This window comes from Schistocerca gregaria, chromosome 11 (assembly GCF_023897955.1).
Source record: "Schistocerca gregaria isolate iqSchGreg1 chromosome 11, iqSchGreg1.2, whole genome shotgun sequence".
In the NCBI taxonomy this organism is placed as follows: domain Eukaryota; kingdom Metazoa; phylum Arthropoda; class Insecta; order Orthoptera; family Acrididae; genus Schistocerca; species Schistocerca gregaria.
The window spans coordinates 148,918,967-148,932,521 of NC_064930.1; the positions used below are offsets into that span (position 1 = coordinate 148,918,967).

Consider the following 13,555-nt stretch of genomic DNA (forward strand, 5'->3'; position numbering starts at 1 on the left):
GTACCTCCATTATGACAGCTGCCACCCATTCCATATCAAACGGTCCCTTCCCTACAGCCTAGGCCTTCGTGGCAAACGAATCTGCTCCAGTCCTGAATCCCTGAACCATTACACCAACAACCTGAAAACAGCTTTCGCATCCCGCAACTACCCTCCCAAACTGGTACAGAAGCAGATAACCAGAGCCACTTCCTCATCCCCTCAAAACCAGAACCTCTCACAGAAGAACCCCAAAAGTGCCCCACTTGTGACAGGATACTTCCCGGGACTGGATCAGACTCTGAATGTGGCTCTCCAGCAGGGATACGACTTCCTAAAATCCTGCCCCAAAATGAGATCCATCCTTCATGAAATCCTCCCCACTCCACCAAGAGTGTCTTTCCGCCGTCCACCTGACCTTCGTAACCTCTCGGTTCGTCCCTATGAAATCCCCAAACCACCTTCCCTACCCTCTGGCTCCTACCCTTGTAACTGCCCACTGTGTAAAACCTGTCCTATGCACCCTCCCACCTCCACCTACTCCAGTCCTGTAACCCGGAAGGTGTACACGATCAAAGGGAGAGCCACGTGTGAAAGCACCCACGTGATTTACCAACTGACCTGCCTGCACTGTGACGTTTTCTATGTAGGAATGACCAGCAACAAACTGTACATTCGCATGAATGGACACAGGCAGACAGTGTTTGTTGGTAATGAGGATCACCCTGTGGCTAAACATGCCGTGGTGCACGGCCAGCACATCTTGGCACAGTGTTACACCTTCCGAGTTATCTGGATACTTCCCGCCAACACCAACCTATCCGAACTCCGGAGATGGGAACTCGCCCTTCAGTATACCCTCTCTTCTCGATATCCGCCAGGCCTCAACCTCTGCTAATTTCAAGTTGCCGCCGCTCATACCTCACCTGTCTTTCAACAACTTCTTTGCCTCTGTACTTCCGCCTCAACTGACATCTCTGCCCTTACTCTTTGCCTAAATATGTCTGCTTGTGGCTGTGTATATGCGGTTGGATATGTGTGCGTGTGTGTGTGTGCGCGAGTGTACACCTGTCCTTTTTTCACCCCTAAGGGAAGTCTTTCCGCTCCCGGATTGTAATGACTCCTTACCCTCTCCCTTAAAACCCACATCCTTTCGTCTTTCCCTCTCCTTCCTGAAGAAGCAACCATCAGTTGCGAAAACCAGTAATTCTGTGTGTGTGTTTGTGTGTTTTGTTCATTGTGCCTGTCTGCCGGCGCTTTCCCGCTTGGTAAGTCTTGGAATCTTTGTTTTTAATATATGTTTCCCATGTGGAAGTTTCTTTCTATTTTATATATATATATATATATATATATATATATATATATATATATATATATATATATATAAAAAATAGAAAGAAAAGGAGAAGGGACCGGTTGGTAGGACACGTTCTGAGGCATCAAGGGATCACCAATTTATTACTGGAAGGCAGCGTGGAGGCTAAAAATCGTAGAGGGAGGCCAAGAGAGGAATACACTAAGCTGATTCAGAAGGATGTAGGCTGCAGTAGGTACTGGAAGATGAAGAAACTTGCACAGGACGGAGTAGCACGGGGAGGTGCATCAAACCAGTGTCAGGACTGAAGACCACAACAACAACATATTTGAGAACCATTGTGTAAGAACATTTTACAGTTGCGGGCAGACAGATCTCTTTTCAACTCGTAACTCATATAAATCGTTAGATACAATCGTCTGTGTAGGCAGGATGCCATTTTTGTTAAGCTGTGTTCGACTGTTCCCACACATCGCCACAGTCGACACCGCCTCCCTAGACTTCGCAGAGCCGGGGTGCTGAGTAGGACCGACTCCACCACCGCGGGCAAAGACCCTCGATGACTGCCGCGCCTCGACGACTTTCTGTGCTCGTGCTTCTCTCTCCGAAACTGCACGTACGTGAGACTGCAGAGTGCACAGTGGGAAGTTCTCTTGTTGATGTTTTTACGTGCACGTTTTCCGTCTGTTGCCGAAGAAGCAGTGTAAAGTTTCGTTCTGAATGGACAGCATGTCGTACCAGAGTGATCTTCCATTTCACATCCTGACACATTTTTACACTCAGGAGTTTGTGTGAGCTGTCCGATTCAAATTGTGACTTGTCTGTATGATATTGAAGTGCAGTTTTGCAGTTCCAAATATTCAAAGCGAGTTGCCTATATTTGTACAATTTTCAAATCTTATGAAATTCTCGCTTGATATTAATTGTCTTTATTCCAGGGGAAGAGAGACCCTTTGCCGAGACATTGACTTTACTCGGCACGGAGGCGACAGTGAATTAATAGTATAAGAAAAATTTGACACAATTGTTAGATTGGCTGGGTGACCTGTACACTAAGGAGGAGAGGTACCCAGTAGTGGGATCGACTTTCTGAAACCGTCTGTACAAGTATGTAGTTGAGGTCCTAGCCATTCAGCCTTGTGGGCACTCATTTGAGAGTAATCAGAAGACACATCATTTTAATCACCATATAAACTTTGCAATCACACTCTTTCCTTAACTTTGTTTTTCCACTTGTAATCTATGTCCGTGTGAAATTAATTGTTATTATTTATCTTTAATAATTGTAAACATTTGAAAATGCTGATCTATTGGTTAAAAACAAATAGAAAATAATCTATCTATAGTGACTTTGCACTGGCATCAAAAATGAATTTTTGTTAGAAGATGTACTCTTTCTCTCTTCCTTATTTATATCAAACATTTAAAATGTGAATTCTTATTGCACTGTGGACAAAATAATGCAGGTGGAGATTTAAAGAAGAGAAGAGACTGTAAGTAAAAAGAAATTCAGGTAAAATTAGGAATAGAAACAATGTGTGCAGTAACACGCACAAAAATAAAAGATGATAAGACAAAAATAGAGGTTGATAAAATGCAGGAATTTAAATGGAAGTTACAGCATAAAAATAACTAAAGTCACGGGAACAAAGATTCCGAGCGGAAAAAGAATCATTAGAAGAAAATGAGAGCAAATGAAGAACTTAATACAGGGATTAAAATGATCCTACAAAGGAATAGAAATAAAAAATTACTTTTCGAGCAAAGCCATTTTGGTAAAGATTTAAAAAAAAAAATTCATACCATCTGACTAGATCGAAAGCAGGAATATTTTGCACGTGAAGACTGTACCTGAACCACTGGACTACATAACCAGTCTTCGTAGCATTCTTTATTTGAACTGGTAGAACATCACGCAAAATCGAAAACTTTTCTCCTTTTTTTCGATTACTCGCGCAAACGAGCGGTCGCAGGGTGCGATACCCGGGACATCGACCTGCATCACCGTTCGGACAGATTTGTAAAGTCGATCCGACTGCCGGAGCCGCTCCTGGTAAGTGCTAAAGGCTCGACGACGGCCACTCGCGCCGGCCCTCATGCCGCACCCCCCCTGCCGACAGGTTTCCTCTGAAGAGGCGACCGAAGCCGTCTCCCCAGGAGGGCGGCGATAGCGAGAGCGCGCCGCCGCAGCCATGCGCGGGTTGGCACGTCGCCTTCTGGGGCGCGCGCCTCGGCGACGTGCGGCAGGTGCTGGACCGCGGCGAGCTGCTGCTGCCAGGTGAGGCTCTACACAGAGAGCGGCCTGTCGGCTGTGGAAAGTAGTCAGATGTGCGCATTCACCGGGGCCGTCCGGCGAGTAAAGAATGTTTCACAGTAAAGAGGTTCTCTTTAATAGTAATAATAATAAAAATAATAATAATAATACCAATATTGACCAACTAATTTGGAGTAATGAAATGGAGTAACAAGACCTCGAAACACTCAATACACTTACACGATCACAATGTCACAAATATAGAATACATCACATACATTCAGCAACAGAGAGATTCACATTAAGCAAAAAGGAAGCAGGAAGGGGATCTATCGACATAAAAAACCTACATGACGGACAGGTAGACAATTTAAGAAAATTCTTTATAGAACGAGCAGAAACTAGCAAAATAAACAAAGCAATCACTCATATAAATACATCGGCTACACCATTGTAATTTCATAACCACTTCTACAACCCTTTAGATCACATAACATCAACAGATACAAAGAAAGAAAATTTGAAAAAGAAAACACTACACGGCAAGCACCCATATCATCTAACACAGCCACACATCGATCGAGACGCATCCAACACGTGGCTAAGAAAAGGCAATATATACAGTGAGACGGAAGGATTCGTGATTGCAATACAGGATCAAACAATAAACACCAGATATTACAGCAAGAATATTATTAAAGATGCCAATACCACAACAGGTAAATGCAGACTTTGCAAACAATAAATGGAAACAGTAGATCACATCACAAGTGGATGTACAATACTAGCAAATACAGAATACCCCAGAAGACATGACAGTGTAGCAAAAATAATACATCAACAGCTTGCCTTACAACGTAAACTTGTAAAACAACACGTTCCCACATACAAGTATGCACCAGAAAATGTACTGGAGAATGATGAATACAAATTATACTGGAACAGAACCATTATAACAGATAAAACACCACCACATAACAAACCTGACAACATACTCACCAATAAAAAGAAGAAATCAACACAACTAATCGAAATATCCGTACCCAATACAACAAATATACAGAAGAAAACAGGAGAAAAAATTGAAAAATACATCCAACTGGCAGAGGAAGTGAAGGACATGTGGCATCAGGATAAAGTTGACAGCATACCAATTATACTATCACCTACATGAGTCATACCACACAATATCCACCAGTACATCAATGCAATACAGCTACATCCAAACGTATGTATACAACTACAGAAATCTGTAATTACTGATACATGTTCAATTACCCAATAGTTCCTAAATGCAATGTAAGATATACGGCAAGCCGTTCGACCGTATCGGGTCACAGTGGCGTCCTCGGGTCTTCGCGGTAAGCCGGCGAAGTGCTCTTTCGATTTTGGAAATGGGAAACAATCTGACAGTGTCGGGTCCGGAAGGTATGACGCTCGAGAGCGTTCCACCGGAATTGCTCGAGCGGCGAGGCTCGTGTCTGCTGGACGGTATGCGGATGTGCACCGTCGTGCGACGGAATAATTTCCCACGAGAGCTGGCCTCTTCAGCAGTTCCGGATAGCCTGGCGACGGTGTTCTACAGTAGCACGGCGCGCACCACTGCTTTCTGTCATGAAACGGAATGCAAAACGGACAAGTATGACCGCTTTTTAGACAGTTGCTTCATTTGGGGTGGGGTATAAGAGACCCACATTTCATCTCCTGTAACGATCTAATCGACAAACATTTCACCGCTGCTTTCATAACACTCCGAGAATGCTAACGCGGCACACATTCTCGCAGGTTTCTGGTTGTATGTGAGCACGTGTGACCCTCTGCTTGCACGGGGTTTGCGGTACCTCGAGTGCCGAGTCACAATTTCGTGCACAATCGAATGACGACCTCCCTGACACCGGTTGCGCAGGTCGCTAACCCATATTCGTCTATCCTCTGGAACGGTGCTATCCGCCTCGTGTTTTGGACTATCTTTGGTGACCAAAGTTTGCCCTGACCTATATGGGTCGTGTTCTCCCATTCTGAAATGTTATGTCCACTTTTAGACACTGCATTCCTTACACTTCACCATAAATGGCAAAGAGTCTTCAAAAAATTCACTAGGTCTAACATTATCCACCTGTAGAAAACGAATAACTCCTCGGCAACTTGCACACGGTGGCATTCGCAGTCGCCACACTTCGGGACGCAGCAGTCTGCGATGTACCACTGCGTCACACTTGGCGCCAGAAGCCGACGGGCGGCTGCCACAAGACGGGCAGGCGGACTCTGAGTGTGTGCGTGTGCGCGTGCGCATGCGCTCATGTGCGCGTGCGCGTGCGCATGCGCTCATGTGCGCGCGCGCATGCGCTCATGTGCGCGCGTGCATGCGCTCATGTGCGCGCGTGCATGCGCTCATGTGCGCATGCGCTCGTGTGCGCGCGCGCATGCGCTCGTGTGCGCGCGCGCATGCGCTCGTGTGCGCGCGCGCATGCGCTCGTGTGCGCGCGCGCATGCGCTCGTGTGCGCGCGCGCATGCGCTCGTGTGCGCGCGCGCATGCGCTCGTGTGCGCGCGCGCATGCGCTCGTGTGCGCGCGCACATGCGCTCGTGTGCGCGCGTCCGTGCGTGCGCTCCTTGTAGTTTAACTTAATGTGGTACACTTAATATGACTAGACTTTAGGAAAGGCTACTTTATTACACTGACAGTTGTAATTATAAAATAACTTTGAGCAATATATATTTAATAAATTATACAATGTCTTCGCTTGTGTTGTATCTGTACGTTGCATTACACTGTCGTTGAGACACGCACGCATGACTGAAGGGCTTTGTAACGTAATGTAGACAGTGTGACATACGGAGGTCTGGCTAAGTCCAGTAGGGATGCACGGATAGCCAGATTGGTCGAGGTGACCACTTGCGATAAGGAGGAACTCCTGTTTCGAGTCGTCATCTGGCGCGGATTTCGTGTGTCACTAGCAAAATATGCAGCTGAGAGCCGTGTTCGCGATTTGCAACCTGTTCTGTAATTATATTTTATAAATTGTAGAAATATCGTGTAACACCTTAAGCTGCTGTTAATTTTATTCTTTATTGTCCCAGCAATTTTGGGTAAATACTGTTATCGAGCACTAATTTTTGTTAACAGCAAGACTTGCATACATACATACATTACATTACATTACATTACCTCACCTCACATAAAAAACCCAGCCAGAAGTATAAAAATTATAAATACTTTTTATTCACACAAAAGGAATCACAAAACGATACATTAAATACGGATGGCACATTTTTGATGTGTTTTCTTTATGTATATATGTATGTAACAGCACTTAAGATGTTACACGTTCTAATTTCCACAATTTGTCAACTGCAGAACACAATCGACAAAAAATATTTTGTTGCTGTTTCTGTTTTGTTTATAATTAGGCAATTTTTGATAAACGTTTACTAAACTGGATTGTAACACTGATAATGTGTCAAACATTTTAACAACACAATGAGAAAAATAGTAAAAACGAAACAATGCGTACACACAGAATATTGAATACACTGACCGAAGAAAGAAAATTGCAGCACCGAGGAGGAGTTGTGCGACGTAAACAAAAGTGTGGGCACGTTTCTACACCTGAAAGATAACGTCAGCCTCGTAAGAGTGGTGCTAGTAATGCCGCTATGAGGATGCAAATCGGGTTCGCTTCGAATACTTGCTGTCGTAAGCACCAGTTACCTTCGATACCGGACGTGGCGAGCCGACGTTAGTCAAGAATGGCTCTGAGGTGACAAAGGTACCGTTATCCGCACCTCACTCTGTTTGAACGAGGTCTCGTAATAGGGCTACGGGAAGCCAGATGTTCTTGCTGCAGTATTACAGAAAGACTCGGGAAGAACATAGCCACCGTACACGATTGCCGGCAGCGTCTATCACGACAGTGTACGGTCACGAGGAGACCCGGCTCCGGATGGCCACGTGGCACTACCTGGAGGGAAAGACTGTCACGTTCGGCGTACGGCTCGAGTGCACCGTACTGCAGCTGCCACGGCAATCTCAACAGCAGCTCGCACCACAGTGACACAGTGAACTGTTACAAATCGGTTACTTCGAGGACAGATCTGAGCCAGATGCCCTGTAGCGTGTATTTCACTGGCCACAAATTACACCACTTGTGACTTAAGTGATGTCGAGCGAGACCTTGCCGGAAGGCAGGGTGGGGGTCTGTCGTATTTTCTGAGGAGAGCCGGTTCTGCCAGTGACGGCCGTGTACCGGTTATGATGAGGCCGGTCGAGGGTGGACACACTGAATCGACACTTGAAATTACGGTCTGGGATGTGATGCTGTGTGATGGCAGGAGACCCGCGCGGTTACTGTATTTACTCAAATCTAAGCCGCACTCGAATCTAAGCTGCATCTGAAAAATGAGACTCAAAATCAAGGAAAAAAAATTTTCCCGAATCTAAGCTGCTCCTGAAATTTGAGACTCGAAATTCAAGGGGAAAGAAAAGTTTTGGACCACCCCTCCAAATAGAAACAACGTTGGTCCATTTTAACACGAGACACAATTGAGGTCGAATGGATGAAGATACAGCTACAGTAGTTTGGTTCGAGTCGTAAGCTTAGCAGTTTAGCTTTACCGAGTAGCCATTGGTGTGTGTCACGAGCTCCGTCCGTATTTATACGGGTACCCTTCCTTTTTCACTTGCTTCGTCTGGTTACTTGCTTACTTTGCTTTGACCTGATATGTGCCGTTCTCTTTGTTATAGGTTTTTACGTCACTCTAAGCTGAAAATGCATTATTGTACTGTGCCATGCATTGTTTGTCGCATTCTGATAAGTATTTACGACCTATCACCACTCGCGGCACGGCTTGCTTTTGTGCGCGCAACCACAGCTTACAATTAAAAAAGAGGGGGGGAGAGAGAGAGAGAGAGAGAGAGAGAGAGAGAGAGAGAGAGAGAGAGAGAATTGTCCCTAACCGAAACAGCAGCAAGAGACTGCTATTTGTTGTTACTTACACTGCTGCTTTCTTTGATAATGATCAACAAGAACCAAATAACAGATGGCGTATGATGGAATTTGTTCCAAACGAGAGTTTACCGAAAAATTTTCTCCATTTGAAAATCTTTGCAGACGCCTCTTTAGTACATTACATTCTGCACAGGTGTTAGTCACCTTAGATTCGTGCTTCATTTCTGACTGCATCACTATTCAGCATAAGAATAATACGAATATCAGCAGGACATAATACGTATATTCTTCCGCGTTTGCTGTTGTCTTACTCTAGTTCCGTAGCTTATTATGCAAACACGAAAGAATACGCGGCATAATGTTTACATTCTTCCACTTTCTCTTTTAATTTATTTACTGACACATAGGTTTTGGCACCAGTATTTATCTTTGTGCCTGCAAAGCATGCCTGTGTACTGCGACATATATTTGACGGGAGAAGCTAGTTCTCGCGGCACCTACCGACATTTTTCAGAACTTCCGCATACCTTGTACTTCGTTCTCTAAGCCACATGCGGTTTTTTGCATTACAAAAACCGGAAAAAAGTATGGCTTACATTCGAGTAAATACGGTATTCCACGCAACCTGATTGCAAATCCGCACGCCAGTCTCGTGATTCGACCTGTGATGTGCCATTCGTGAACGGCAGTCCAGGGAGCGTTTCCCGACGGGAAAACTCTTGCTCTCGTACTACTATTGTAACGCTACACGCTCTGCTGCGTGTCGACGTGTCCCCTCAGCCTGCTCGATCATGAGACGTGTGTGTAACCGAACACGTACGGGGCACCATCCCACCGTAACTCCGGTGTTGTCCACAGACTGCATTAACCGACCCCGTATCAACGGACTGAGTGTGACGGGCACGGGACTCCGTCTCACGTACTGACATCCTGAACACGTACCACACATTGCGTGCACATTTGCGTGCTTGCATTCGACGTTCTGGTGGTTAGACCAGTTATTAAGGTAGCTGCATTTCACATTTGCAATGGCTTATGTACATGACTTTCATATGCTATGTAGGCAGTGTTATACTCTCGAACTTACGTTACTCTACATTAATTATTTTTTTGTGTTCCCTTTTTTTTTCCCCCCCATCAGTGTACAACACGTGGTGTAGAAATAGGTTTCCAAACTAATGACTCCATTTTGCTTTGGCGGTGGACAGGTGAGCTGGGCCTGCAGCGGATGCGGGACAAGTCAGACTCCGAGGGCTCGCAGCTGGTCTTCTCTCCGGACATCCGACACGCCGTCAGCAAGACGTTGCCCTGCCGCAAGAAGTCAGAGTGAGTTTCGGAGCGGGCCGCATGTCGTACACTTTATCGGTTTAGTGCTCGCTTACTGGGTGGGCATAAAGGAGCCGATAGCGAGGTCAGAGCTGAGTGGGGGACGTCGAATTGGGCAAAATTTTTTGGATATCCTAGGACAAAGGTGCAGTGTTGATGAACTGTGGCTCTAAAACAGCACCAAAACGGGGACAAGTACGACGTTGGAAGCCCGTACATTGAAACTGGTCTGCCCCGCCTCCTGCCCCTTACACAGTGAGGGCTGTTACTTACTAAATAATTGAAGATAATGGGTTCGACTCCACGTCCTAGCGAGGCAATCGAGCTGAAAGGGCAAAGATTTGATAAAATTTCAGTTGTGATCTAAGGACATTGCTGTGTTGCACCAATACCATTATCGACAACAACGTCGTCAACATGTAGTGGTTAATAAAAAAAGAAAAAGAGAAGAAAAGAAAAGGTTGAAAATGTGGGAAGAAATGGTGAACAAAAAGAGGGTCTTCAAATCATAAACAACTGTGAAAAAGGGAAAGAATGAAATGCAAATCAGACTTCATATTACAGAAAAGTTATTAAGAAAAGCTATTGTTGGGTTGGTCGTTTGTAGTGTTTCCTTTCCTCGGGGTTCTACCGTGAAAATACAAAATAGAAAATCTGATTGGCTTTTGAATTTTGGTGGAATAAGTTACGGATAAGGCAGACTTCGTATTACTGATTGAGATAGTGCTGTAATTTGACCGTGCATGGCAGACCGGGTTGGCAACACTACAGAAAGCGACTGTAAAGAAATAGCATCAGAAACTAGTTGAAATTTACCTTATAATTCTGTCAGAAACGCAGTACTAATTACAATATAGTCTTCGTGGCTCTCCTCCTAATTCTCTTGTAGGACGACCCGTCTTTCACTTTTCTGCGTCTGTTGAAAACTTCAAGTTGTCACTGTCAGGATCAATTTACAAATTCGGGGATAACCATTTCGAATCACCATTGAAACAACTTCGTTTCGTAACATAATTTTAATTTCCACCCTAAAGCATATTTAACACAGTGCCGAAAAATACACGTCTTTCGTATGAAGACAAGAGAGAGAGAGTCATCAATTAGTTGTTAAAAACAAACACCTACGCAAAACTAAAAAGATCAAAATTATTTATAAAAATCGGTTGCTGGTGCAGCGCTCTTCCGCATGCGCGATCGCAAATTATATCTTTGTATTGGCGGAGGCGCAGTAGTCAGTGTACCGTTACACCTTGTGGCGTTTCTGAGCAAAAGTCAAACCAATCTCCATTACAAAAATTATTTGAAAAGAATGGAGAATAACAAAATGTAACTGTCGGGGGAAATGGCATAGATAAGAGTTCATCCTTTACCATGTTAACATGTCTTCTTTCGTGCGGCGTCCAGGTCTTCAAAAATCTCGTAACTCATTTCTGCATGAAAAGTAGTAGCTGCTCCGAAATCTTTCAATCGTCCAGGAATCACTAATTTATACAAATCAAAACCATCTTGGTATTGAATGCAATTTACTTTACGTTGCTTCTTCCATCCTCCGAATTTCATACCAAGTTTCACAATACGTCTGCACATCGGTGAGTTTTTTCGTCTCAATCCGACCGAGACTAGCTAATAAGCGAGTTAAGCTTCTGCTCTGAACAGACAAAGGACGGATAGAAAACAAAAAGAGTTACAATTTTAGTACCTTCATTTTCTTATATATTTTCTCTGCCGTCGAGCACTCGTAACTGCTTCGATGGTGTAATGTATATCTGAGGGAACCAGTGTAGCTCGGGGAAATTCGAAGTCCCGCTACAAACATCCTCAAATAGGACTATAGTCATCAAATGTTGTTATTATCATCGTCGTCACCCTCATCGAGTAATTCTTGTCTCGTAGTCATTGTCGTCAAGTTACCATTGGTGTCATCATCACCATTACCATTGTCACATCGAGTGCTCATCTCTCGAGTGACAGTGCAATTCTTCTCCTCGCAGATTCCTGGACCCCAAGACGCGGCAGCGGTACCGTGCGTGGGCGGCTTTCCAGGTGCTGGTGCAGCCGGGGACGTACAAGGTGTCGGCTGCGCGGACGCCGACGCAGGCCCAGGCGGAGGCGGAGGAGTGGGTGACCAAGGAGCGCGGCACGACCGTGCTGTCGGCACTGCTGCTGCGGCTGCGCCCGGCCGATGACGACGCGCCACCCGCCACGTCGGCCGAGTGCCGCGGCTGAGCGGGGCCGCACTCCGCTCCGCTCTGCCGCTCTCGCCGGTTTACGCTTTCTCGTTTCTCTCTTACCGCGCCAGTATTCGGAGAGGCCGCCACTTCCTACAGGGCACGCCTACCGAGCTGTCGCACGGGTTCGGTGTTTAGCTTCTGGCCTAACTGCAGTTGCCACACTCGCCCGTACGAGGACGCCGGGCGCTCCGTAACTACCCGTCTGGAGGTGTACCTGGTGGCTGGCAAGACCGGAGAGCCGAAATACGTACCTCGATGCCTCGGTATGGACTCAAAATAATTAAGAGTGAGGTATGACGATCCCCCCCCCCCCCCCCCCCCCCCCCTCCCCCTGCCCGATTCTCTCCCACTGAACTGTGCACGTGGAAATTTTTCCTCGTCATTCGATATACGTCCGTAAGGGTCTCTTGTAATTTTGTTTTCGTGTGCCTCTTTACAGATTTATGATAAGAGACATTATTTAAAACATAACACAGTTTACTAAAATGTAGACTTTCACGGCCGGAAATATCGTGTCCGTTATAATTATCCGGGCTGTTATGCCGTGGTCGGTTGACGAATTCTGCGTCAATTCCGAATGTTTCGTCTCCAGCTGCGGGAGACGTCTTCGAGGGGGTCATTAGCTGGATGGAAGGTCCGACACACCAACTAGCTCGCTACTGACTGAGCTGGTGGGTGTGTCGGACCTTCCATCCAGCTAATGACCCCCTCGAAGACGTCTCCCGCAGATGGAGACGAAACATTCGGAATTGACGCAGAATTCCTCAACCGACCACGGCATAACAGCCGGGATAATTATAATGGACACAATAACACAGTTAATGAACAGCTAGCAGGCTTGAGGGATACTATATGAATGGGAAGACCGACTGTACTTTTCTAAAAGGTGAGAAATGTATGACTCAGTGTGTTAAAACAGAACTGGAAGATACATGCCCTCTAGACAGAGATACAATCACACCAGCCTAACAAAAAAGAAAGGTTCCCATCAGTGTGGCCTGCACCTCTCCCTCTCCCCCTCCCTCCTCCACACACACACACACACACACACACACACACACACACACACACACACACACACCTATGTACGCACTTCAAATTTTTAGATGTAATGCAGTGAGACAGGAGAGAGAGAGAGAGAGAGAGAGAGAGAGAGAGAGAGAGAGAGAGAATGCATAGCAGTATCTGCCTGTAGGACTTGTTAAATTACATTTTACTTTGTCACCTAGAAGTTCTCATTAAAAACAAAGAATCTTGTATAAAAGATGACAACTTCTTGGGTAATTAGCCAGTTTGAGGTGTCCCTAATGTATTGGAAGACAGTGTGTATTATTCAGTAGTTCACAGTATTATGAAAAGGACATTTTGCTAAATCAAATGGATTCTCATTTTGATACTTTCATTTATTACGTAGACACATGTAATTGTGTTCTCCCGAGAGCTGAGACTACTCTCTCACTAACAGTCGACGACTTTCAGTTCCTACACTTAATAATCGTGTA

At 45.4% G+C, this 13,555-nt stretch overlaps 1 protein-coding gene across 1 annotated transcript in view; it reads left to right on the forward strand.

Annotated features, from left to right (window-relative positions):
• LOC126295473 (neuralized-like protein 4) overlaps positions 1–12,688 on the forward strand; it is a 254,899-nt gene extending 242,211 nt beyond the window's left edge. The window contains exons 30-32 of the mRNA XM_049988010.1: positions 3,415–3,572; positions 9,705–9,822; positions 11,814–12,688. Coding sequence (XP_049843967.1) covers positions 3,415–3,572; positions 9,705–9,822; positions 11,814–12,048 — 511 coding nt within the window. The 3' untranslated portion in view covers positions 12,049–12,688. The remainder of the gene's footprint in view (positions 1–3,414; positions 3,573–9,704; positions 9,823–11,813) is intronic.
• The last annotated feature ends 867 nt before the right edge of the window (positions 12,689–13,555 follow it).